A 24529-nucleotide genomic window follows, 5' to 3' on the forward strand; every position below is an offset into this window, starting at 1 on the left:
AAGATGAAGCTTAATATTTGTTACTTGGAGAAGACTATTTTAAAAATCAAGATAAACGAACTCCTGGTTTTATAAATATTTAAATTGAAGCAGTAGGGAAAAATATTTTTTGTGTCTAACCTGAAATAGTCCATATTGCTTGATCTTTTAAAGACTTTGCTAAGGATCATTTCCCCTTTGTAACTTTCCCTTTCCCCTTCCCAGTTCTTTAAATCTCTATTTTCATGAGAAAAGATAGATTCAAAAAAATGTTTCTCAGAAGAAACCTAAAAGTTCATATTTTTACCACTAGAAGACAGCCCACATATGTAGTTTGGGTTAAAGTCAGCTGATAATTATGAATTGGTGGATTTAAACTTAGTGAGTTGGAGTATTCGTTTTCCTAATAGTCAAGAGTTTGTTTATACTTAAAAGTGAAACAGTTATTGGTGGAAAGATTTTATTCATTTCACCTACCATATTTCAGTCATTCAGCAAGCATTTATTAAACCAGGTACTGGGGACACAGTCCTTGCCCTCAAAAGGTTTAAAATCTGCTGAATGGATATAGCATATTAATACATAAACATAGGATATGAACACATATATCAATACAAGTACTTGAAAATATAGGAAAAAATGTATATTGATTTTGGCAGGGGGTTGGAGGGTGAAAATAATGAGAATCATTAAGGATCTCTTGGAATTGGGATTTTTAAGAGGTGAAAAAGTGCAGAGGCACTGCTACTGGAGATGATGGAATGTTCATGTAAAGGAAATAGCAATTAACCAGTTTGGTGAAAGTGTAGAGTACTTGGGAGGTATAAAACTATATAATTGGCCTGGACAGCTGGAGCCAGATTGTAAAAAGCTGCAAATGGTAAGCAGAAAAGTTAGTATTAAATATGTGAATATGTACAAGGTTCAAAGTGTTGTTTAGGTAGGAGGAATTAATGAAAGCTTGCAGTACGAAGAATAGTAGCTTAGTATAAATGAATGGGTTGTTGATTTCTGTTATTCAAAGAGCTTAGAGAATCTGTTTTCAAAGTAAATCCTCTTCAGAGATGCTTACAACTACTAAATATCAGACACTAGGGTTGTTGAACAAATTAGATACTTATTAAGGAGTTCATGCTATCAGTTACATATTTGAAATTATTTACCTTGGAAAGAAATAAAGTTTTACATTGTTTTTAAAAAGTCATATAACATACGTCATTAGTATCTCATCTTCTATAGCCTACAAGTGTTAAGGTTTTCGCTATTTTAATTAATGATATGGTATTTGTCTTATGTGACCTATTGCATATTAATATTTTAATCAGGAATTTCCAAAGTTAACACAACCAAAGTAGTTACCATCCTCCTGGTGATGAGGCTCTCATACTAGTTCTGATTCTTACTAGGACCATGCTCAAAACTTGATAGAAGCCATCAGACTTTGTGCCCTCTGCTGGTCAGTCTTCAGGAGCTTCACTTCCATACTGTTTTAAGAGGCATCAGAAAACTTTATCCTAATGCAATTTTAAAATATGCTACAATCTTAAGTGCTATTTTTTGTTGTCTTTTCCTTCTCTTCCCCCTATACTTTAAGTATGGCAGTCTTCCCCTTCCTCCTGGGAATACAGCATTAGTTTTACAATGGCAGTCACTGAGAAAATATGATTTGATGTATAGAAGTCACTATATGACTTCTCAGGAAGTTGATCAACCATATCTATTTAATCATTGTTCTTTCACTTAGCTCTCTCTCTTCATACAATTGCCTTGTCAATCACACCAAACTTAATATCAAAGGCTTTTGAGAATTAGTGCAAGATATTGAGGGAAATGTGGGGAGGAGGAAAGGGGGTGCTAATTGCTTTTTTCTTAAACTCAGTGGGATAATTTCCTCTTCATTTTTTTATTTGGGTTCTTCAAAAGACCAACCGAAGTGCCTTCCAGTGTTTACAGATGTACCAACAATATAATAAAGACTTGAAGCGAAAGGAATGGACAAAAGAAGAAGACCACATGCTTACACAACTAGTTGAGGAAATGAGAGTTGGAAGCCACATCCCTTATCGGAAAAGTAAGTCTGTTACTTTTTGTATCCTCTCATTCTACTTTTCAAGGTAGTACTGCTATAGAATGTCTACGGTTGAGGGCACTGGATTAATAGATTCTTAAATATTTCATCCTGACAGTGTAAATGCTTCCCTTTTTTTATTTTTTTTGGGGGGGAGGCAATAAAGTGTTCCTTATGAATGTTGTTCTTTTACTAATGGAATTCTCATAAGAAGTATATAAATGACAGACTTTTGAGACATTTGTTGTGTGAATGAATAAATAATAAATGTGAACATGCAAAAGTTACATATTTTTAAAAGTCTTGATAATTGCATTTAGCTATCAGTCTAGAAAGAATGCTTTTCAGATTTTTGTTCTAAAAGATTCTTGTTTCCTAGTTGTTTACTACATGGAGGGTAGAGATTCAATGCAGTTGATCTATCGTTGGACCAAGAGCTTAAATCCCAGTTTGAAAAAAGGATTCTGGACCCCAGAAGAAGATGCTGTAAGTTTGCCTGTGCTCTATTTCCTACTATCTCTACCTATCACCTCATGTTTCAACTACACATGTATGTCTTTTATGCCAGAAAATTACTTAGACCAATATGCTGACTCCATCCATGATGCTAAGGGACTTTTTGTGGCAAAGCTTGATTGCCTTAAGTTATGCTTAGAGTGTTGTCTAAGTGTGAGATGTGAAAAACATGGCCTGCAGGCCATATGTAGCTCAGAACACAATAACAATACTGCATTACAGATTAAAATGTAATTGAAACTTATTTAATGAAATAAATGGCAACACAATAAGGTACAGATAATGTTATCTGATTTTCTAAGGCAATGTGTGTAGGTATGATGCTGTATAATCCATACATTAGTGGTCTCTGTTTCTATTTGAGTTTAACACCATTAGTCTAAGTAATTTATTTTGTCTGTGCTGCTCTTTCTATATTCTGAGACCTTCTCTAAATCACTTTTTGTTGATCTGAAAACTGAATGTAGCTAAATTGTGAGTTTGTTTTTTGATTTGTTTATTCCTATTCACAGAAATTACTCCAAGCTGTTGCCAAATATGGAGAACGCGATTGGTTTAAAATTCGGGAAGAGGTGCCAGGTAGGAGTGATGCCCAGTGTCGAGATCGGTGAGTTGCACTGAGCCTTTAGCAAATGAAGTCTATCTGTGGTTGGTTCATTTAAAACTGTTTCAAGAGAATAGGAAGTGTTATCCAATGTGAAGTGGAGGGCCTATGGTTGTTGTAATGAAATGATTTCTTGATGGTATTAAGGAAAGATAATTTCAATGGGAGCCTTGTGTAAATCTTAGTCTACTGAAACATGAAAAGTTGATCACAGAGCATTTCTAAAGGCAGCCATTGCTGTTTATTTTCATTTGACTTTCCCTCTTAGAACTAAATGTAGAGCCAACTAAGGAATAGCTTTCTTTCCTACCTCAGAAAACCAACATCCTTGGTTTAACTGTTTGCTAAGATTACAGAGAAACTGGAAAGTGCCTTTAGAATTCATTTCTTGATGGGATGGTTTTTGGGCAAAGTGCACTGTTCTTATTGCGACTGAGAATAGTATTTTAAGCTAATTCGGCAGTATAGTCTCAGCATTGAACACACTGACCTATCTCTCCTGTATTTTCCCATGTGATAATTGATCATGCCTTGCTCTCTTCCTTGTCAGAACAAATAAGATGATTTATCTGAAACTCCTTTAAACTTTAAACTTCTCCAAAGGACTTAACTTTTTTGTCTTTATTTTTAAATGTATTTATTTAATATTTTTCCCCAATTATATTTAAAACTTTTTTTTTGCACTTTAAAAAAAAACTTTTGAGTTCCAGATTCTCTCCCTTATCTCCAGTTCCAGTAAGGAAAAATGTTGTGAAAGAAAACATAGATCTCCCACCCTAATAAAAACTCTCAAGAAAAATAAAGTTTAAAAAAGAGAGAATATGCTTCCATTTGTGTTCAGCTACAATCAGTTTTTTCTCTATGTATAAATAGGATTTTTCATCTTAAGTCCTTCAGAGTAGTCGTGAATCATTGTACTGCTGAGAATAGCAAAGTCATTTACAGCTGATCAAAGCAGAACATTGCTCTTACTTTGTATACAGTACATTTCACTTTGTTCATGGAGGACTTTCTAGGACTTTTTTTCTTCCTGAGGCCATCCTGCTCATCATTTTTCATAGAACAATAATATTCCATGACAATCACATAGCAAAACTTTTTCAGCCGTTCTTCAATCAATGGACATCTCCTCACTTTCTAATTATTTGCCTGGAGAAGAGAGCTGCTAGAAATATTTTTGTGCATATAGATCCTTTTTCTTTTTTTTTTTTTTAATTTGTTTTGGTATTCATATCTAGTAGTAGTGTTATTAGGTCAAAGAATTTGTAGCCCATTGAGCATAGGTCAGTTTTTTTTTTTTAATCATTTATCAATTGGAGCATGGCTTATTTTTTTATAAATTTGACTCAGTTCCTCTATTTCTGTTTGAGAAATAAGGCCTTATCAGAGAAACTTGTTTCAAAATTCTTTTTTACAATTACTATTGCTAACTGTATTCCCCCCCTCATTTATTCTATTCTATTCTTTCTCCTTCACTCTGTCCATCTTTTGCTACTGATCATTCCCACTCCCAATATAATCTCTCTTTTATTACCTTTCCTCTTTTCTATATCCCATTCCCCACTGAGATATTTTTTAAACTCAAGTTGTTTCTGGTCTTCTTTCCCTTTCTTTGATCTTTAGAAATTTGGCATGACATATATCCATTCTGGGCTGATTAGCTTTATTCTTCATCATACGATTTGTTCCAAACTAGCCTGCTTGCTACTTCCATCATACAACACTGCATTTTTCATCTTTATGTTTTTGCACAGGCTGCCCCCACCATGCCTGGAATATACTCTTTCCTCTTTTAGAATCCCTAGAGTCCTTCAGTGCTCGACCCAAATATTGCCTCTTCCAGGAAGTCTAATTTGATCTCTCCCAGATGTTGGTAACCACTTCCTGGTAATTATTTTGTACATGTTTTATTTAATTTTATAAGTTTATTTTTCTTGCCCCCTCTAGCCCACAATAAAATGAGTGTAAAGCTCCTTGAAGACAGAGATTATTAATGTATGTTTATCTTATTATCTCTGGCTCTAAATGCAATATTTGGCACATAGTAGATGCTGAAAGCTTTCTTCAGACCCCAAGTTATTTCTATTCCTTTCTCAGTAAGTTTGGTACCTGACTCACAATTTTTCTCTCTTCTCCAACTCTTGTTCTTGTACTTTGGCACATCAGCATATTTATTATTTATTTTATTATTTATCATTATTTCAGCAAATAATCAGTTCCTCAACCTATTCATTTTCCATGTTCTCCACTTCACTTTAGCCACATACATTGATGATGTTGATTATCCGTGATCTTGCTATCATCATAAACCTCCATGTTAAAGAATTCCAAAATTTCCCTCTTTTACTGTAATCTGTTGGCTTTTCATCTCTCCCATTGCCTTACCTTACCAACCACAACCTGACAACTTGTTTCTCTCCTAGATCTGCTCAGCACTAGTTACTCTCATCTCTTTTTTCTGTCTTAACAAGTTCAACTCTACTTCCTGTTCTCTTACATATGTTACACATAACATTTATAGTGCAAAATTCCAGTTTTTCATCTTTAGCTTCTTTTCAGACAAATCAGACTGGCTGTCCAGTAAAACTCAACATGTCTAAAACAGAATTCAATCATCTTTCCTCATAAATCTTATCCCTCCTCGTCTTCTCTACTACATTGGAGGGCAATACCATTCTCCCAATCTTTTAGATCAATGGTCCTCAAAGTGTAGTCCAAAGAATTGTTGGGGTCTCTGAAACCCTTTCAGAGGGTCTATAAATTCAAAATCATTTTTTATTTCTAATATAGTAAATAGCTATAAATATAACCCATGTGAACAAAAACTCTGAACAGATCCTCCATAGTTTTTTAACATGAAGATACTGAGAACAAAAGTTTGAGAACCACTGTCTTAGATTTACAACCTGGGTATCATCTTAGATTTCACATTCTCACCTCCTCATCTAAGCTATTATCAAGGTCTGTAGATTTCACCTTTGTAACATCTTTCCATTATGCTCCCTTCTCTTATCTTGACATTGTCACCACTCTGTGCAGGCCTTTGCGACCTCATGCTTGCACTATTACAGTAGTCTGATTACCCCAGGTCTTTCCCCAGTCCACTTCATCTTCCACTCAGCCATCAAAGTGCTAAAGTGTGGGTCTATTTATATCACAGAGACACACATATACACAGTCCCACACTCCCTCTCTTTCCCCTTCCCCATAATTCTGTGAAATCCAGTGGCTTCATATCATTTCCAAAATCAAATACAAAATGTCCCATTTGGCATTTATAGCCCTTCTTAACCTAGAGCCAATTCCTGCCAAAGTCTTTTTAAATTTTCCACATATTCCTCCATGTAGTGACCTACATGGCCTCCTTGTTTTTTCATAAACAAGATACTCCTCTCTAAGTATTTTCTTTGACTGTTTTCCCTGCCATATACACTCTCTTCTTCTCATATCTGTGTCTTAGCTTCCCAGGCTTCCTTTAGAACCAATTAAAATTCTGTCTTCTACAGGAAGCCTTTCCCAATCCTTCTTAATTCTAGTACTTTCTCTCTTGTAATTATTTCCTGTTTATTCTGTACATAATTATATATTCTGTATATATTTATTTGCTTGTTGTCTCTTCCATTCAATTGCATGCAAATTCCTTGAGGGCATGGATTATCTTTTGTTTCTTTTCTTTGACCTATGTTTAGCACAATAATTGTCACATAGTAGGATTTAATGTTTATTGACTGACTTAAATGATTATGGAATAAATAAATAGTAAAGGAAATCAGAATACCTCATAGATGTGTCACTGAAATTTGTTCCCTCTACTATAGCAATAATTTTTTTAATAATAGCTTTTTATTTTCAAAATATATGAAAAGATAGTTTTCAACATTCACCCTTTTTTTTTTTAATTTTATTTTATTTAATAATAACTTTGTATTGACAGAATCCATGCCAGGATAATTTTTACACAGCATTATCCCTTGCAATCACTTATGTTTCGTTTTTTTTTCCCCTCCCTTCCTCCTCCCCTCCCCCCAATTTGGCAAGCAGTCCTATATATGTTAAATATCAACATTCACCCTTAAAAAATCTTGTGTTGCAAATTTTTCTCCCTCCCTTTCCTACCCTCTCCCCCAGATGAATAATCCAATATATATTAAACATGTACAATTCTTCTATACATATTTCCACATTTATCATGCTGCACAAGAAAAATCAGATCAAAAAGAAAAAAAATGAGAAAGAGAAAAATAAGCAAACAATAAAAATGGTGAATGTGATTCACATATGGTCCTTACATCCTTTTTCTGGATGCAGATGGCTCTCTCTATCACATGTCTATTGGAATTGCCTTGAATCAACTTGTTGTTGAAAAATTCACGTCCATTAGTATTGATCATCACATCATCTTCTTGTTGCTGTGTACAATGTTTTCTTAGTTCTGCACATTTCACTTATCATTAGTTCATGTATCTCTCTCTAGGCCTTTCTGAAATAATTCTGCTGATCATTTCTTATAGAACAATAATATTCCATGACATTCATATGCCATAATTTATTCAGCCATTCTCCTGCTGATTGTGGCAATACTTTAAAGGTTTCTAGTAGTGGGTCAAAAATTTTATAACAATAGGTGGATCTTATTTCCTAGAATCTTGATTTTCAGTGAAGAAATTAAAACTAAGAATAATGCATTGAAGAAAAATATAATCCTAGGAGAGAATAAAGGAAGAAAATAGGACTTGTATGTGCTCCTTTGACTTTAAGACTATAGAAAGTCTATAGACAATGAGGAGTAGGAATAAATAGCTAACTTTGCTTCTAAAATGTTCATTATCTATTTTTTACTTTTAGGTATCTAAGAAGATTGCATTTCAGCTTAAAGAAAGGAAGGTGGAATGCAAAGGAAGAAGAAAAGTTAATTGAATTAATAGAAAAATATGGTGCTGGTAAGTTAGTGCTTGTGTTCTCTTTCACTATTTAGCAAGTTTGAATTCATTTGCATTTGCATTAAAAAGTTGGGAAAAGTTATAATAGCAACACTATTTTGAATTGAGAAATATATCACAGTTTGCAGCATGTTCCATTTGCCATTTTGCATGCTACAGTTCTCATTTCCGAGTAGAGAATGGAGATTCAGTTGTTAAGCACATAATTTCAAATCAGCTCAATTAAATTCAGGAAATCCTGCTTTATGCAAGCTTTGTCTTAATCACTAGGGAATACAGAGATGAACAGACACACTCCTTGCTCTCCCACCTTGGCATCTACTGGGAATGTTGTCCAAGGAAGGAGATGGGAAATTTTTGATCTGATATACTGAACAGAATTCACTTCCAGTTTACAAATGAAATTAATTAATGATGTAGGGAGTTTTTTTCTCTTCTTAATTTATAATTGCCAGAACTTGGGTGAAGGGTGAAATTCTTAAGTGAGAACATTTTGCTTGCTGTCTCTCAGCAGGTTGGTCACTAAAGCTGGTCCCTAATTCACTTGAGTTTCTCCAATCAAATTGATTAGAGCTGATAGAACACAACATAGCTGTTCCACATGAGGCTGTAACAGCTACTTTTTAATATTTCAGAAAGCATAAAGCCACTTATTGGAAAGTAATACTTCAAGTATAGATTCTTTTGCTCTAGTTTGTAAGCTGTAGTTCCTCAAGAAAGATTTTCTATGTTTTCTTTGATGTTGTTAGGTCACTGGGCAAAGATAGCCTCTGAATTGCCTCATCGGACAGGATCCCAATGTCTGAGCAAATGGAAAGCCTTGATTAGGGTAAGGTATGGGAGTTGTGTGATTTTTGTTTTTGTTTTTGTTTTTTTTTTTTAATATATTGCTTTGCCAACACCTAGGAGCACATAATCTGACAAGGAAAGCTATTTGTGGTCTTTAAAACTAGAAGGGACCTTAGGCAACATTCTGGAAAAAATGATGGAGCGAAGGAACAAAGGCAAAGCTTTTTAACTCTGCTGATCCATAAGCAAAAGAGTCTTTGCCTATGTCAAAACCCTTTTGGAGTTTTTTAGCTTGACTTTGAGTTAAGGATGTTCTGTCATGCCTTTGCTCAAACTACCAAGTAGTTTAGCACTGACATTGCTGCTTTGGAAAAGGGGCTATCTGTTCAGATACAATCCTGATGGAGTCTCTTCTGAGGAAATCCTTTGCTCTTGTAATTCCTTTTTGTTCAGAGCCATTTGTGAAATTGGGCTTTACTGTTGTTTCTTAGGAAATGAAGTAGGAATAGAGACTGGAAAGAGGTAAATACTAATCCTTTCTTTCCCCACAGAAAAAGAAGAGGCCCCGAAAACGGCAGAAGTCCCGGAAGAAATACAGCTCTAGCTCCTCCAGCAGTAGCAGTAGCAGTGAGGATGCTGAACTGGAGTGGCATAAAGACCTAGAGAAGGAGAAAGATGCTGAAGGAGCACTAGAGACATGCCAGTATACAGTGCCCAACATAGACACGTGGGTCCCCACTGGACAGAGTCACATTGAATTATGGAAAGACCCAGGAGGGGACTATTCCAGATCTTCCACTATTTCCCCTTGGCTTTCCAAAGCATCTGTGTCCTCCAGAGTAGCTGCCAAAGAAGGTAGTAAGACAATTCCAAATGTAGCAGTGGCAATGAGAAGGGATTCCATCTGGGACAAGGACGCTTTGGACCCCAGCACTGTCACTGTGAATACTGAAGACACACATCCAGCTGATGTTGGTCTAGAGAAATCACAGGAAGGATTAGAAGAGGTAAGCCATATGACCAGCCTTCAGATGTAGCAGCATGTACTGTAGCAAACAAGACATTTCATTGTGTGTAAAAGTGAGAAGGAGCTTTTCATATTTCTTGATACTGATTCTTGAATTTAGACTCAGTATTTACTGAATCGAATATTTGTAGATTGGTAGAGAATGCAGGCATTTTGTTCCCCTAGGTATAAAGTACAAACTTCAGAAATGTAATGCATATTTTTTGGTACATAATACAGTAGTGTGTGGGAAAGTCTTAACCTATCTAGGAAAATAAAAAGTATTAATTACAATATAGTGAATGAAAGGTTTTTGTACAGTTGGTGAATAAAACTAGCTACTGGTTTTTGGTTTTTTTTTTCCCTCCTCCTCATGTTCATTTGCTTTTTTGGACTAGGTCTCCAGAACTGGAAAACGTGTCCTAAAAGTTGCCCTGAATGATGTAAAGAAGGTGATAAGGATCAATACTTGTTTGGAATACCAGAAACTGGTAAAGCCCCTTATGTGTGTTGTGATTTTTTTTTTCCTTTTTTGATTTTACTAAAGACATCTAGTTTTCATATTGTTCAATTTATTCCATCTTTACCTTCTTTCTAGTCATAACTGTAACAAAGAATATGCAGCCTATGTTAGCTTCTTTGCTTAACCTACATTTGAGTGTCCTTTAAAGACTCTCCCATTTTGGATTTATTCTGTGCTTGGATAGATTTTTTCCAATGATTATCCCGTTTGTTTATACAAGGCATGGAAGGCATGTTTATACAAGGAAGGATGGAAGGCATTGAGATTGCTTTGTGATATAATAGGAAAAGAGATTAGGACAGCAGGAATTGGGAGTGGAAGGTATCTTTTGTTTAACAAACACCACCACCATCACCTGGGCCTGGAGGCTGTGGTGGTTGTTTGTCTTTCGTTCTTGAAGAGGACCCTGGCAGCAGGGAGGGGATACCATGTCGTGCAAATGAGTTGTATTTAAGGGAGGGAGGGCTATACAAGATCACCTCCTTATTTGGAACAATACTCAAAAAGTTATCAAACTGTGCATACTCTTTAACCCAGCAGTGTTTCTACTGGGATTATATCCCAAAGAGATCATAAAGAAGGGAAAGGGATCCACATGTACAAAAAATATCTGTGGCAGCCTTTTTTGTACTGGCAAGAAACTGGAAACTGAATGGATGCCCATCAATTGGAGAATGGCTGAATAAATTGTGGTATATGAATGTTATGGAATATTATTGTTCTGTAAGAAATGACCAACAGGATGATTTCAGAGAGGCCTGGAGAGACTTAAATGAATTGATGCTGAGTGAAATGAGCAGAACCAGGAGATCATTATGCACGGCAAGAATAAGATTATAGGATGATCAATTCTGATGGATGTGGCTCTCTTCAACAATGAGATGATTCAAACCAGTTCCAGTTGTTCAGAAATGAAGAGAATCAGCTACTCCCAGAGAGAAAACTATGGGAAATGAGGGTGGATGACAACATAGCATTTCCATTCTTTCTATTATTGTTTGCTTGCATTTTTATTTTCCTTCTCAGGTTTTTTTCCTTTCTAGATCCGATTTTTCTTGTGCAGCAAGATAACTATATAAATATAAATATGTTTATATATATTGGATTTAACATATACTTTAACATATTTAACATGTATTAGACTACCTGCTATCTAAGGGAGAGGGTGGAGAGAAGGAGGGGGAAAGTTGGAACAGAACATTTTGTAAGGGTCAATATTGGAAAATTACCCAGGCATATTTTTTTTTAAATTATAACTTTTTATTGACAGAGCCCATGTCTGGATAATTTTTTACATTATCCCTTGCACTCACTTCTGTTCCAACTTTTCCCCTCCCTTCCTCCACCCCCTCCTCTAGATGGCACGCAGTCCTATACATGTTAAATATGTCACAGTATATCCTAAATACAATACATGTCTGCAGAACCGAACAATTCTCTTGTTACACAGGAAGAATTGGATTCAAAAGATAAAAACCCGGGAAGAAAAACAAAAACATGCATATGTTTTGTAAATAAAAAGCTATAATAATAATTTTTTTTTTAAATCACCTGCTTCATTTTCCCCTCCAGAGCCATCTGGGTCCAGTGGCCAGATATAGGTTGGGATAACTGGAAATGGCCCTGGATGCAGTGGGAGACCTTGGCTTTTTTAAGCTCATCTTCAACAGGTCTCAGTTTGACTGAGGCCACTTCCATTTCGTGGTTAAGGCTAGGTGGCAGTAGAAGCAAAGAATCTTCCTCTTTCATCATAGTGCAAAAAAAAGTATAAATAAACAAACAAGTGAGTGGATCTGGGAGGGGAAGACCCTTAGGATTTCTGGCCAAAGCAGAAATGACTGCCATTTATATTCATCTGAGTCAGTCAGGGTCCAAACAGTGACCAAATGGGGCTTGGCCTAGGACCTGTTGGTGGCCAATTGGAATCAGATTGGTTTTAGTTTAAAGCCTGGCCTTTAAGAAAAAATCTAGACAGTAAACCCCAAAATATCTTGAGAGGTTTCAGAATACAAAAGAGGAAAAAATGCTTTTACAAGCATCTGTAGGTAAGGGTATGATACCCTTTGTGGGCAGAGGGAGGGAAGGAATCTTCCAATTGAGGCAATTCCAATTTGTGGGTCAGCTATATATCACTTTCCTCCAACTCCAGCCTTTCTTATTACCTACTCCCTTTGTTCTGGCCATGCCTCTGTTTCTAGCATCTGGGAATAATTGGCTATATAGGACATATGTATGCTGACCAAATTAGTAGTAGTCCGGATAAAATAGGAACCAATTTCCCACTCTGTTCTTCTGACTTTGGCTCAAGTCCATGTTTGGAACTTATCCCAGATAAAAGAATCACACTGGAGGTTTGGGGAGACTGTCTTATTATATGTGTCCTAACAGTTTTTCCAAGGAGTGCTGTGATATTGTAAGATAATCCTAAGAACCTCTCCACCCACTTCCTGCTTTGTAGAAAGAAAGGCTGAAGAAGACCCATCTGTTCACTTCATCCCTGGTATCCAAAATCGATAGTGGAATGGCCATAGAAAAAGTGGTGCATGTATGGCACAAAACTTTTCTGAATAGACAGCGGCAACAGAAGCTCGGCATACAGAGGAAGAAGCTAGACCGCAAGCTCTTGATGGCTGTGACTCCCTGGGTGGGTGATATTATCATCCCTTGTTGGAGTTCCAAGAAGACTGCTACAATGCAGACTCGAGGTACCACATAGGGGTAAGGGAACAGGGGGTGGTCAAGGGTTTCCTTCTTTAGGCCTTTTCCAGGGCAAGAGGAATAGATAGAGTTAAGTGATATATATCTTTTGGATTGCTAGTTGTAGAAATCAGAGGAATAGGTGATTTGATGAGAGAACTTTTTAAGAGAATACACATCTTGCTAAGATTCCAAGAATGTTTTAAGAAAATTGAAATTTTGGAGGGAAACCCCCAAATATGAAAGAAGAAATAAATCAAATTCCTGGGTGATCAAAGTAATGAGTATGCATGAAATTATATTGTGTATAGAATGTTTATAGAATTATAGAATTTGGAACAAGAAAGGGGCCATAGATATCTAGTTTAGCCATTCTCTGAAACCTGTCTGAATCCAGAACCTTTTCAGGTTTCACAAGGCCAAAACTATTTTCATAATAATACTAATGTGTTTTCATTTTTAAGACAATAAATATTGATAGACATGACCCACATAAACTATAACTTGGGGGAATGAGCCTCAATAATTTTAAAGAGTTTGAAGGGGGCCTGTGACCTAAAAGTGTTTTATCTTGTCAGATTTAAGGGTCTGTATTTCCTTTCTTTAAGTCTGCTTCCCTTGCTGATTTCAGCTCAGTGAGGAGTTGAAGTTGAAATCTGCAGGGGGTGTGAACGACTTGGACAGGTTCACAGTTTGGTAATTTTTGGTCTCTTTAAAGTTTCTGGGCTCTAGCAGTACTTCCTCTTGCTCCTAAAGCTGAAACCCCACTTGAACCTCCTGCCTTTTTTATGAGCCAAGGAGCCCCTCAGCATTGTTAAAAGAGAGAGATTTTGTGTCTGCAGTTATTTTTTACCTTGGATTTTTCCCTTTCCACAGCAGAAGCCATCATGACAAAGTTGCAGACTATCCATCTGACAAGTACACCTGTGTTTACATTGTTTATTCAGGTAAGCAGAAGTTGGCTTTGTTCTGATGAACTTTTGAAGTTTACATCTCTTCTCTAAAGAAGCCACTTGTAAAAGTGATCTGATACTAGTTGAAAATATTAGAGATTTCATCTTGCTATTTAATGCCTCAGTGCAGGGTCAACAACTTCTGGACTTCCCAATTCACTATCAAGTTAAAAAATGTTTAAAGCAGACAGGCCTAGGGCATAACCTCAAAAAGACAAGGGGAAAAATAAGAGGAAGGGGTGGGATAGAGGTTTGTGGATCTTGGACTAGGGAGATACTGCTGCCAAAAATCATCAGAAATCATGTCCCTAGAACTCCTATCTTGTCATAAAAGTGCAAATGATCTTGAAAGCAAAGCTGAATGATTGAGCCCATCCTTAGAAGTCAGGGATCTAAATCCAAATTGGATACAGTAGAGCATCTTGTAAAATATAGGTGCATTCCACCCAAGGACTTCTGGTGTCTGCAGGTTCTCCTCATTATGGATACTTTCTCCTTTCTTGGCATCCCTAACACTGCTTTCCTTTACTTCATCTTCCTGCCTGAATACTTTTTGGTTTGTTTTGCTGAGTCATCCATTATCTTCTGCCCTACCCCACTCCCTCCCCCAAGCATGTGTGTCCCTCGGGCTTTTGTTCTAGACCCTCTACTCTCTTCTTTCCTTATTCTCTCTTAATACTCTCATCTGTTCCCTTGATTTCATTTATCATCCTATTCAGATGACTCCCAGATCTATATATTCAAATTTAATCTTTGTCCTGGACTTCAGTCTCACCTGAAGACATCTCCCCTTGAGTATTTCAGAAATTCAAATTCAACCCGTCCAAAAAACAAACTCATCATCTTCTCCCCAAACCCAGCCTTCCTCTAAACTTTATTGTTCCTTTTGAGAGATCCACTATCCTTTCCCATTACTCAAGTGCATCACTTTGGACTCATCTTCAACTCTTCTTTCTCTGAGGCAGTATTGTGTAGTGCATAGAGTGCTCAACTTGGAGTCATGAAGAGTTGAGTTCAAATCCTACCTCTGACACCAAGTAACTATATGATCCTGTGAGCTTAATTGATCTTCCTGAACGTCATCTCTCATCTAGACTCTTCTAATAGCTTCCTAATTGGTCTCTTTGAATCCAGTCTCTTTTCTCTGATTCATCCTACATACAACTGTCAAAATTATTTTATTGAAGTGCAGTTTTGAATGTTAGTCCCTTGTTCCAAAGGTGAGTGGTTCCCTGTTACTTCTGGTTAAAATACAGTCTCCCTGGTCTAGATTTTGAGTTCCTACAGTTTAACTCTAATCTACATTGGTCTCTTAGTTTACATTATTCTTCTTCACATATTTATGTTTTAAACATTTAGATTCCTAATTATTTCCCAAACTAAACATTCAATCTCAGCTGTTGTTTGCCCATATCATGTTTGGTGCTTGGAGTTCACTCTCTTAGTGTCTCTTCCTGAGACTCCTTATTTTCCCCTGAGTTCAGCCTAGGTACCACCTCAGGGAAGCCTTCCTTGCTCCCTATGGCTATTGATGCTCTCTCTGTACTGAAATTACCATGTATTTCCTCCTCTGGATATATTTATTTCTTATGCTTCCCCACTACCCCAAATATAAATTCTTTCAGGCAGAATCTGTTTTATTTTTTTTGCTAGCATTTTGTCTTACAAATAGGCACTTAATTTTTTTGGTATTGAATTTAATTGGGTCACTTTGGTGTAAAAATGAAAGCAAAAAAAAAAAAAGACAGGTTTGTTTTTTGCAAAACTCTTTTAAAAAATTATTGACTTTTCATTTAATGACCTATTTTTTTTTTCTCCTCACATTCCAACCCTCTTTCCCCTTCAAGAAGAAAAAACTTGGAAGAAAAGATTTTTACAACAAATAAGCATAGTCAATCAAACAAAACATTCTCTCCCCCAGCCCCTAGCTTAAGATTTGTTTTGCTTATGACTAACCCTTCTTTGAATCTACTTCCCTCTTAATCCCCTTTCCTTCTCTCTGTTCCCCTCCTATTTATGTTTATATCAAATTATTTATGTATGTGTATGTTCTAATCCTCTTTGATCAGTTTAAATGGAAGGGAGGTACAGTTGTCATTTGTTGCCCTCATCTCTTATTTATATAAGCTTCTGTTTGTACACCCTGATAATGGGAGGTGTTTCCCTAGATTTCTCTCCCCCCTTTCCCCAATATATTTTTCCCCTCTTTTTCTTTATTTGCTTTCAGGTCATTAAGATAAATCAAAGCCACTCCCATATCCTTTTTTCCTTCTCTAACCCCTAGTGACATTATAGTTTCTCAAGAGACGCTTGCAAGACTCTATCATCCCCCATTAGAATGCAGACACTTCATCCTTATAGTCTTATCCAACAGCTCACTGTGGTTTTCTGGATTCATGTTTCTATTTTGGAGCTTCTAGCAACTCTGCTCTTTTCATCAGTGATGTTCACATTTCTCTGTTTCTTTAAAGATCTCTGTTCTTTCCCTGCCCTCCATAGCATTAGATTCAGTTTGAAGTGGTGAGTTGTTCTTGGGTGTAGGCATGGGCCTTTGCCTTTTGAAACTTTCACTTCACTCGCTTGTTCTAATATGTCTTAGTTTTCTTTCATGATTTCTTGAGACATGCATCTAGGCTCTTTGATCATGGCTTTTAGGTAATTCAGTGGTTTTAAATTCTAGGTCACTTTATTTTTTTATATAAAATAACCTGATGTTTTCTTTTTTTTTTTTTTCCCAGCCTTTTGATTTTGTTTTAATATTTCTTGTTGCTTCTTGGAGTCTAACTTTTCTTTAGTCTATTTTAATTTTCAGGTAAGGTTTTATAGTTCTTTTGCAGCACTGCAAAAGTCTTCTGTTTCTAATTTTGCTTCCATAGTTATGTTTTAAAATTTTTTTTTTCCTCTAGAGGACTTTTTTACTTATAATAGATTTTAATTCTTCCTTTTGTGTTTTTCTTTGAGTGGAATTAATTTTTGGAGTTTGTTTCTTGGCCATCCTTCCTGGCATCATTTTTTTTTCTTTTTTGGTATTGTTAACTCATTCTTCCATCCTTTCTTCCCAGATTTGGATTTTGTGTTAAGGCTGGGCTCTTCCAACTTCTGGTGAGAATGGTGTTGCCTTTTATTGCCTTGGCCCATCTTATCTGATGTCCTTTTGACATCAAAGCAATGGCATTGTGGCTCTCTTCTGTTTCTAAGGCTTGGCTTCAAGATCTTCTTTCTTGGATTCAAGTCAAGTGCCTTGACTGTCTTCTGTACCCAAAATCTGGCTAGAAGTAGCATCTCAGCCTCTGCACCCAGGAATTACACTGAGATCTCCATCCCCTCTCTAGAATCAAAGAGACTGGGTTGAGGGCCTATTTTGCTCCCTGGATATGATTCTCTGATCATAGTTTACCCCTCTTCCATGGTGGTCCACCCTGGTTACATGCCTGAGGCAAAATTAGTCATATTATGCTAGAAAGATGGTTCTCTAGTTTCTCCGTAGATTTCCTGTCACTACTTAGTCTGATATTTCCAGATCTTTGTTGGAAGAGCTGAGTTACCCTGCTTTCTCATATTTCATTCTCTTGGTTAGTCTCCCAATTTTTGCAGTACTCGCATGGACTTTGTTTTATCTCCCTGATCCCTTAAGCAATTCAGGAAGATCTGAAACTGAAATGTCCAATCATTGACATCTTGCCCATATTGAACATTGTGAGTGTTATATAAACCCTAGCAGATATATCCTTATCTTTAACCACTTGGCAGGATAGGTTTTGGCAGGCCTCAGTTATCAGGTCCATAGGTCATCAGGAGAATATCTCTTCCCTTCTTTTAAACACTGACTAATGTGATTTGCCTTTAGTTGTTTCAGATTGATACTGATGGCTGTCTTAAGGTGATTGGAGAGAGGAAGACCAAGCAGTCAGAGCTGCTTTTGGCAATTAGTGGAAAGCCACAGCGACCTCAGCAGGTAAAGGGGCAGAAAATGGAACACTTGAATTTTACTTTTTAAAACTTGAAGCTAAGTAATTTGACTACACATCTTTCTTACCTGTACTGTTTCTTCAGAATGGGCATGGCTGTAACCAGCTGAATGAATCAGGAGGTCGGCTGGTGTAGAATGGACCTCAGATGAGTCAGTGATACCTCTGGGTATCAGCTGCCTCGTTTGTGAAGTAGAACCTCCTCTACTTGCCTGCAAGTGGGTGATACAAGCAGTTCATCTCTTAGGTTTTCTCCCCTATCTAAATTCTAAGATTTATAAATTCCATTTCATATTAATTGATTAGAAAGAGGAGAGGACTGTCTAAGGATGGCTATTTGGCAATTGGTGCCTTTGTGCTATCCTGTCTATCATCCCCTGTGAATGTGATTGTATCTGAGTAATTCCTAAATGATCATACTTATTATCTTCTCATTCTATAACTTGAAAGAATTTTTCTGTAAGCTACAAACTTAGAAATGCCTTGACAGTTAACATTTTTAATTAGTTTGTATCTCTCCTGTTTTTCTAGGCATCCTCCAGTTTACAGAAATCTTCAGGTACAGTTATATTTCTCCTTGCTTCTGTCATTCACATCTTGCAAAGGAATTTCCACGAACTCTGTTTGTTTGTCACTGAGCACTATGGTTTAATGACTCCTAGGATATCAAAAAAAGGTCCCTTTCCTGACCTTCTTTCCACCTGGGCAACCAACCCCTGGTGATGTTGTCTCACATTAGTAGGGTTATGTTAGACTTCAACAAGAATAGGAAACAGCAGCCACCTATTCAACATCTACTGAAGTCTCCTCAGCACAGTTTGTCATTCATTACCTCCTAGGCTATCTGGGACTAAAATCCTTTTTTTTTTTTTAAGTTAAAGCTTTTTATTCTTCAAAACGGTGTTTCAGCATTAGCCTTTGCAGTTTTCTGTGTTCAAATCCCCTCCCCCCCCCCCTTCACCTAAGCCCTCCCCTAGATGGCAAGTATTCCACTATATGTTAAATATGGTAGAAATATATGTTAAATCTGATATATGCATACATATTTATACAATTATCATGCTGCACAAGAAAAAAAAGAGAAGCAAAGTAAAATGAAGCAAATAACAAAAAGAATGAAAGTGTTGTGTGGGATTAAAGTCCTTTATCAATCCTGATGCTGTTTGCTTTAGCAAAATGGTCATATGCTTGTTAAGATACAATTCTTTTAAGTATATATAGAAGAATTGTATCTGTTTAACATATTGTGCTGTTTGCTGTCTAAGAGAGGATGTGGGGGGAAGGAAAGGAGAAAAAATTTGGAACACAAGGTTTGTAAAGGTGAATGTTGAAAACTATGCATATATTTTGAAAATAAAAAATTAAAAAAAAAAAATTGGTCCCTTTCAAATTTGCCCCATTCTACCCCAGATCTCAAGTTCAGCACAGTGTATAAAGAAGCTGTCTTCTCCCATAACTAGACTCTAAACTCCTTAAGAGGAAAGATTCTAGTCTATTTTCTATCTTTTCCACAGTACCTGATTGGGCCTAAATGTACAGTATGTGCATAATTAGTACTTGTTGAATAAAGGTTTAAAGGTTTTAGAGGTTCTCAGTTTTAAATAATCAGAAGCGTCTGAGATTAGATTATGGTTTATCTATCCTTGGTCTGTATATTCATTCTCTCTCTCTTTTTCTCTCTCAGGAAGCCTCTTGATGAAGGGCAAAGAAACACAAAGGAAATCTACTATCTCCAAGATGAAAGATTTGCCAGAGGCTGCCCAACTAGGGCCAGGGATGTTACCAGCTTCTTTAGGCCCCAGACCAAAGCCCAAGACCGTCTCAGAACTCTTGAGGGAGAAACGACTCAGGGAATCCCAAGCCAGTAAGGCCTTGGAGAGCACAGTGATTCTTGCCCCTCAGGTGCTGGTCACCCCACCTGTGATCCTTCAGCAACCTCTGCAACCACTTCTCCCTTCTTCTCTTTCCACGGCCCAGCCACTGGGATCAGGGTCAGCTGGGAAACCAGTTGCTGTGACTTCAAGCCCAGCAGCCACATTCCAAACACCTTCCCCTATCATAACTTCTACCAAGTCCCCTGAGAAAAAGTCTATCACAAATAACTCTGGAGCCTCCCAGGGAAATGAAGTAATTGTGGAAGAGAAAGTAAATAGAACAGAGGGGACTTCTGCCCCCCAAGTTGGGGTCCTTACCTTAGGTCAGTCTTCCTCATTGATGATAGCTAAAGGGCACTCTGCATCTGGCGAGAGTCTGGGCCCCAGAGCAGCAACTAATCTAGACCGAGGAGTAAGCCAGATTTCCACCAGCACAGGACTGGCTGGCCTCCTGTCTTCCCAGGTTACTACCACTTCAGGGAAGCAGGAACTGCCCAAGGTACCTCCTTTTCTTGCTCCAGCTCAAGTCTCTGTGCAGCAGCCCAAACCCATCAGCCTGGTGCCCACCCTTTCAGTTCCTACCTGTGGCCCACAGGTTGTCTCCAGCAACATTTTGCCTATCACATGGGTAGTTACTACACAAGGGCTTGTCCCTATGTCCATGTCAACCTTTGTAGGCCTCCCTGGACCAGGCAAACCAATTGGAACCCCTGTTCTCCCCATCCTGGGGGGGATAGCCAGGAATCAAGCCACTCTAAAGCTTTTGCCTTCATCCACAATCAAGCAGAGCCCTAGGACCCCTGAACCAAGCCCCACTTCAGCCAAAATGCCACTTATTGCCAATAAAACTCTTAAAGAAGATTTGGCTTCAGAGGTAGTTGGACCAACCTTTCCAACACAAGCTTCATCAGATACAGGAAATCACTCAGAAAAAAGCAGTCTTCCTGAAGATAAATCATCTTCTGAAGAAGTGAAGACAGTTGGAGAGAGATCCACATCTTCTCCCCAGCCTGAAACCCAGTCCCAGACCAAGAACTCCATAAGTCAGCCAATGGTAGAGCCCAATGGCTGCTACTCTGCCCCCACCCCAGAAGCCAAGAGCCCAGTTACAGTGAATACAGAAGGCCAGGATCCTTTACAGAAAGGCCTTTTACTGGAGACAAAAGACAATCTTCCTGTTGAGAATGGCAATTCTGGGAAATCATTTCCCACACCCACAGGGACATCTAAGCCCATTACTCAGCAACAAGAAGGGATGACTGCCCAAGACAATCAGTCCAAAAGCTTGGAGCCTGGGAAAAGCATTCTGGATCTGAGCCTCCTCTCATTGGACAATGAAGCTTCTGTAAGGGAGTGGCTCAAAGGAAAGCAAGGTGTCTGCTTACCCCCACTTCAGAGCACATTGCCCTATCTGCCTCCCTTTTTGTGCAATCTAAAGACCCTGTCAGGACTTCTGCTTCAAAAGAAATCCCTGGAGCAGAGAGCAGCTACCATAGTGGCACAGGAAAGAGTTCAGGACAAGAATGATGTGTCTATACAAGATGTTCAGGCAGTTCGGCACCTGGTACAAGAGCAACTTAAGGAGAACCCTGCATACCTCCTCTTGAAAGCCAGATTTTTGGCAGCTTTCGCCATTCCAGCTTTTCTTGCCACTTTTCCCCCACCTAGGGTCTCAACCACCCTTTCACGGACCATGGACAGAAACAGTGGAAGTGAGGAAGAAAAGGAGGAGCAGGAGAAAGAGTGCTCTCAGTTAGAGAACAGGCCCAAAGACAGGGATTGTGGTGGAAATGAACAGCTGTTAAACATGATTAGAGATACCCAGTCTACCCCAGAGGCCATGTCCTCTAGCCAGGTAAGCTCAGTAACTGGACAGGAAAAAATGCTTCAGGGAGTGTAATGTCATGGGAAGAGAGGAAGAGGAGGAATTCTACTTCTTTAAGCCTTAGTGGGTTCCCATCTGCCACACTGATAATCCTGTTAGATCAAGGAGAGCAGAAATATTTTCCCAATGTTTTTGTCCAGTTTTGTTTCCTTTCTATACAGACCACAGATCTCAACTATGACCCAAAGCTATTAAGGAGTAACTGGGAATGGGAAACAGTCTTGTTTGAATACTGTATTCATTTAGCATGTGTCTGTGATTTCATTTTTTTGGTTGTTGAAGAAGTAGCAGCCTGTTCCAAACCCACCTACATTTGTACAGGCATTGCCTCCAGAATTTAGCTAGGATTTAAAAATGAGTGAGTGTTCTCCACCTATGCAGAACAAAAAACCTCATTAAGATCTTTGACAATCAATGCTAGTTTTGGTCTCCTAAAAAAATCTTTTAAGAGAAAGGACTTTTTTTCTATCTGAACTAGAAACACAGTATATAAATTGAAAATTTTCCTCCATAAACCTTTGTTCTTAACTTTTGAATTATTTCTCTGGCAACAGTAGGGCCATTTTTTTTTTCCTTTTTTCTTTCTTTGATTTAGATGTATTTATTTTGATTTTTCTATTATTAAGTAATTATTTAGGAAATGGATTTAAAAGTGAATGAAAAGCTGTGTCCAATTCCTAGATCTATTACTCTCAGCTCCTCTACATTCTTTGATTAAAAGATGACTCCTTTTTGCCAAGGCCAACCCCTCTACTTGTACTTGTAATTCCATCCCTTCTGTCAACTTCAGCCGATTGCCCCTGGGATTATCTTCTCTCTCTCTCTATTATTTAATCTCTCCCTGTCTGCTGGCTTCTTCCCTGCTGTTACCTATAAAAATGTCTTAAGTTTTCCATATTTAATAAAAACCAAAAAAACATCTCTTGTCTTGATTCTTCTATATATTTCCTCAATACAGCCAGATGCTTGCAAAAAGTTGTCCATGTTCCTATCGTCCTTACCTAATTTTTTTTTCCCCACTCTTCTCAACTCCTTGAATTCTGTGTGATCTCTAGTAAACTGTTCTCTCAGTCCTCACCCTTCCTGAAGGCTCTGCAGTAATTGACATGGTTGACATCCCCCCCACCCCACCCCACCTCTTGAATACTTTCATTCCTTAGTTTTGTTTCTCCTGCCTGTCTGGATGTCTCAGTCTCTTTTTTCTGGGTCATCATCTATATCCTATATCCTTACTGAATATGCCCATATTTCTGTCCTGGAACCTTTTCTATCTCTTAGTGATCTCCTTGGCTCCCAGGAATTTCATTATCATTTCTGTGTAGATGACTCTGAGATGTATATATTCATCCCTGTTTATACTTAAATGCTTGTTGAATGACTTATTGTGTAAACAGTACACAAATATATAATAGAATCACAAAGTAAACAAATTACATTGAACAAAAAGATTCATAGACACCAAGTTCAGGATCCTTGCTCCAAGATGATCTTTAAAGTCTTTCCTAGCTCTTAAGCAATCTTTATCAACTGACAATTGTAGTGATTTGTTCAAGTTTAAATTTCCCTTTTTCCTTTGGTTACTCCCTGTCAGTAGGAGGTAATATGCTTAAACTTCAGGAATATGTGTAGATTGCATGACTTGTGTTTTGATAGGGAAAAGGGGAAATAGTGGGGCAATTTAATGGTGTAATGAGTATTAGATTGACAATGAAGAGACCTAACTAGCCACCATTAGCTCACTTGGTGATCTTGAGCACACCATGATGTCTTTCTTTTCTAATTGGAAAATAAAGGGGTTAGACTAAATTATCACTTGGGTTCCTTTCAATTCTAATTTCTGTTAGTTTTTTTTTTTTAATGTAATTCTTGCTCTCCAAGCACAGTGTCTTACTTATTCACTAATACCTTCAGATGATTTGTGGTTTTCCAATATCTAGTCCTGGTTTATTACTGATATTTAGCTGGAATTCTGTGTTTGTAATTCTAGTTTTCCCCTTGAGATTAAGCACATCTTCCTGGTTCCCATCTCCAGAGTAACTTTTCCCTGAAGTAGTTGGTTTTGGAAATGAAATTCTAGAAACCTCCTCCCTTATCATTTTCTTAATTGGGCCAGAGAAGAAGCTCATTGTCCTATGTCATTCACACAAGCTGTAGTTTAGTGGTCTCATACTCTCTCAGGACTGTTGTGAAAGAAGAGGCCAGGATCAAAAACTTGCCTCATTACTGTCTTTGAAGATTTTTTAAGATATTAGTAAGGGAGGCAACAGCCAATTAGGAAAAAACCTCTCTTAGAAATACTTTTCTAGTCACCTCACCTTCTTTTGCAGAAGTAAGGGACTGTTGGTGTAGAATGCTGCATGTAACGTCAGATTTTTTTCAATAGATTGGTTTTGCTGAACTGATCTCTTTGCTTTTGTTGTTGTAAGGAATAACTCTCAGGGTAAAAAAAAAGATTAGGACAAATTGTGAAATATAAGTAATCTGACCCCTAAAAATCAATTTTAAAAATTCTTTTTAAATCACCAATATTAAGAGTGGTATTTCTCCTTGAAAATCATCTTCTTCAGGTCAGCATTGCCCCAATACAGACCTTTACAAACTTGGACATCCCTGAGCACAAGAGAAGGGAAGATGTTTTTCTCTTCATCCTCACTAGCTTCCCCCAACCACCAAACCTAGACCTGAGGTACACTTACAGCTCTAGATTCTATTTGTAGAGGAGAGGCA

General features: G+C 37.6%; 1 protein-coding gene across 1 annotated transcript in view; it reads left to right on the plus strand.

Moving 5' to 3' along the window:
- The window catches only part of SNAPC4 (small nuclear RNA activating complex polypeptide 4), a 40291-nt gene that overhangs the window by 14232 nt on the left and 1530 nt on the right, over positions 1 to 24529 (plus strand). Inside the window, exons 11-22 of the mRNA XM_051980325.1 lie at positions 1903 to 2050; positions 2427 to 2533; positions 3076 to 3170; positions 8013 to 8107; positions 8857 to 8936; positions 9448 to 9903; positions 10301 to 10393; positions 12884 to 13130; positions 13999 to 14069; positions 17923 to 18030; positions 18575 to 18602; positions 19728 to 21772. Of these exons, the coding sequence (XP_051836285.1) occupies positions 1903 to 2050; positions 2427 to 2533; positions 3076 to 3170; positions 8013 to 8107; positions 8857 to 8936; positions 9448 to 9903; positions 10301 to 10393; positions 12884 to 13130; positions 13999 to 14069; positions 17923 to 18030; positions 18575 to 18602; positions 19728 to 21772 (3573 nt within the window). The remainder of the gene's footprint in view (positions 1 to 1902; positions 2051 to 2426; positions 2534 to 3075; positions 3171 to 8012; positions 8108 to 8856; positions 8937 to 9447; positions 9904 to 10300; positions 10394 to 12883; positions 13131 to 13998; positions 14070 to 17922; positions 18031 to 18574; positions 18603 to 19727; positions 21773 to 24529) is intronic.

The sequence above is a fragment of the Antechinus flavipes genome, chromosome 2, assembly GCF_016432865.1.
Source record: "Antechinus flavipes isolate AdamAnt ecotype Samford, QLD, Australia chromosome 2, AdamAnt_v2, whole genome shotgun sequence".
Taxonomy (NCBI): domain Eukaryota; kingdom Metazoa; phylum Chordata; class Mammalia; order Dasyuromorphia; family Dasyuridae; genus Antechinus; species Antechinus flavipes.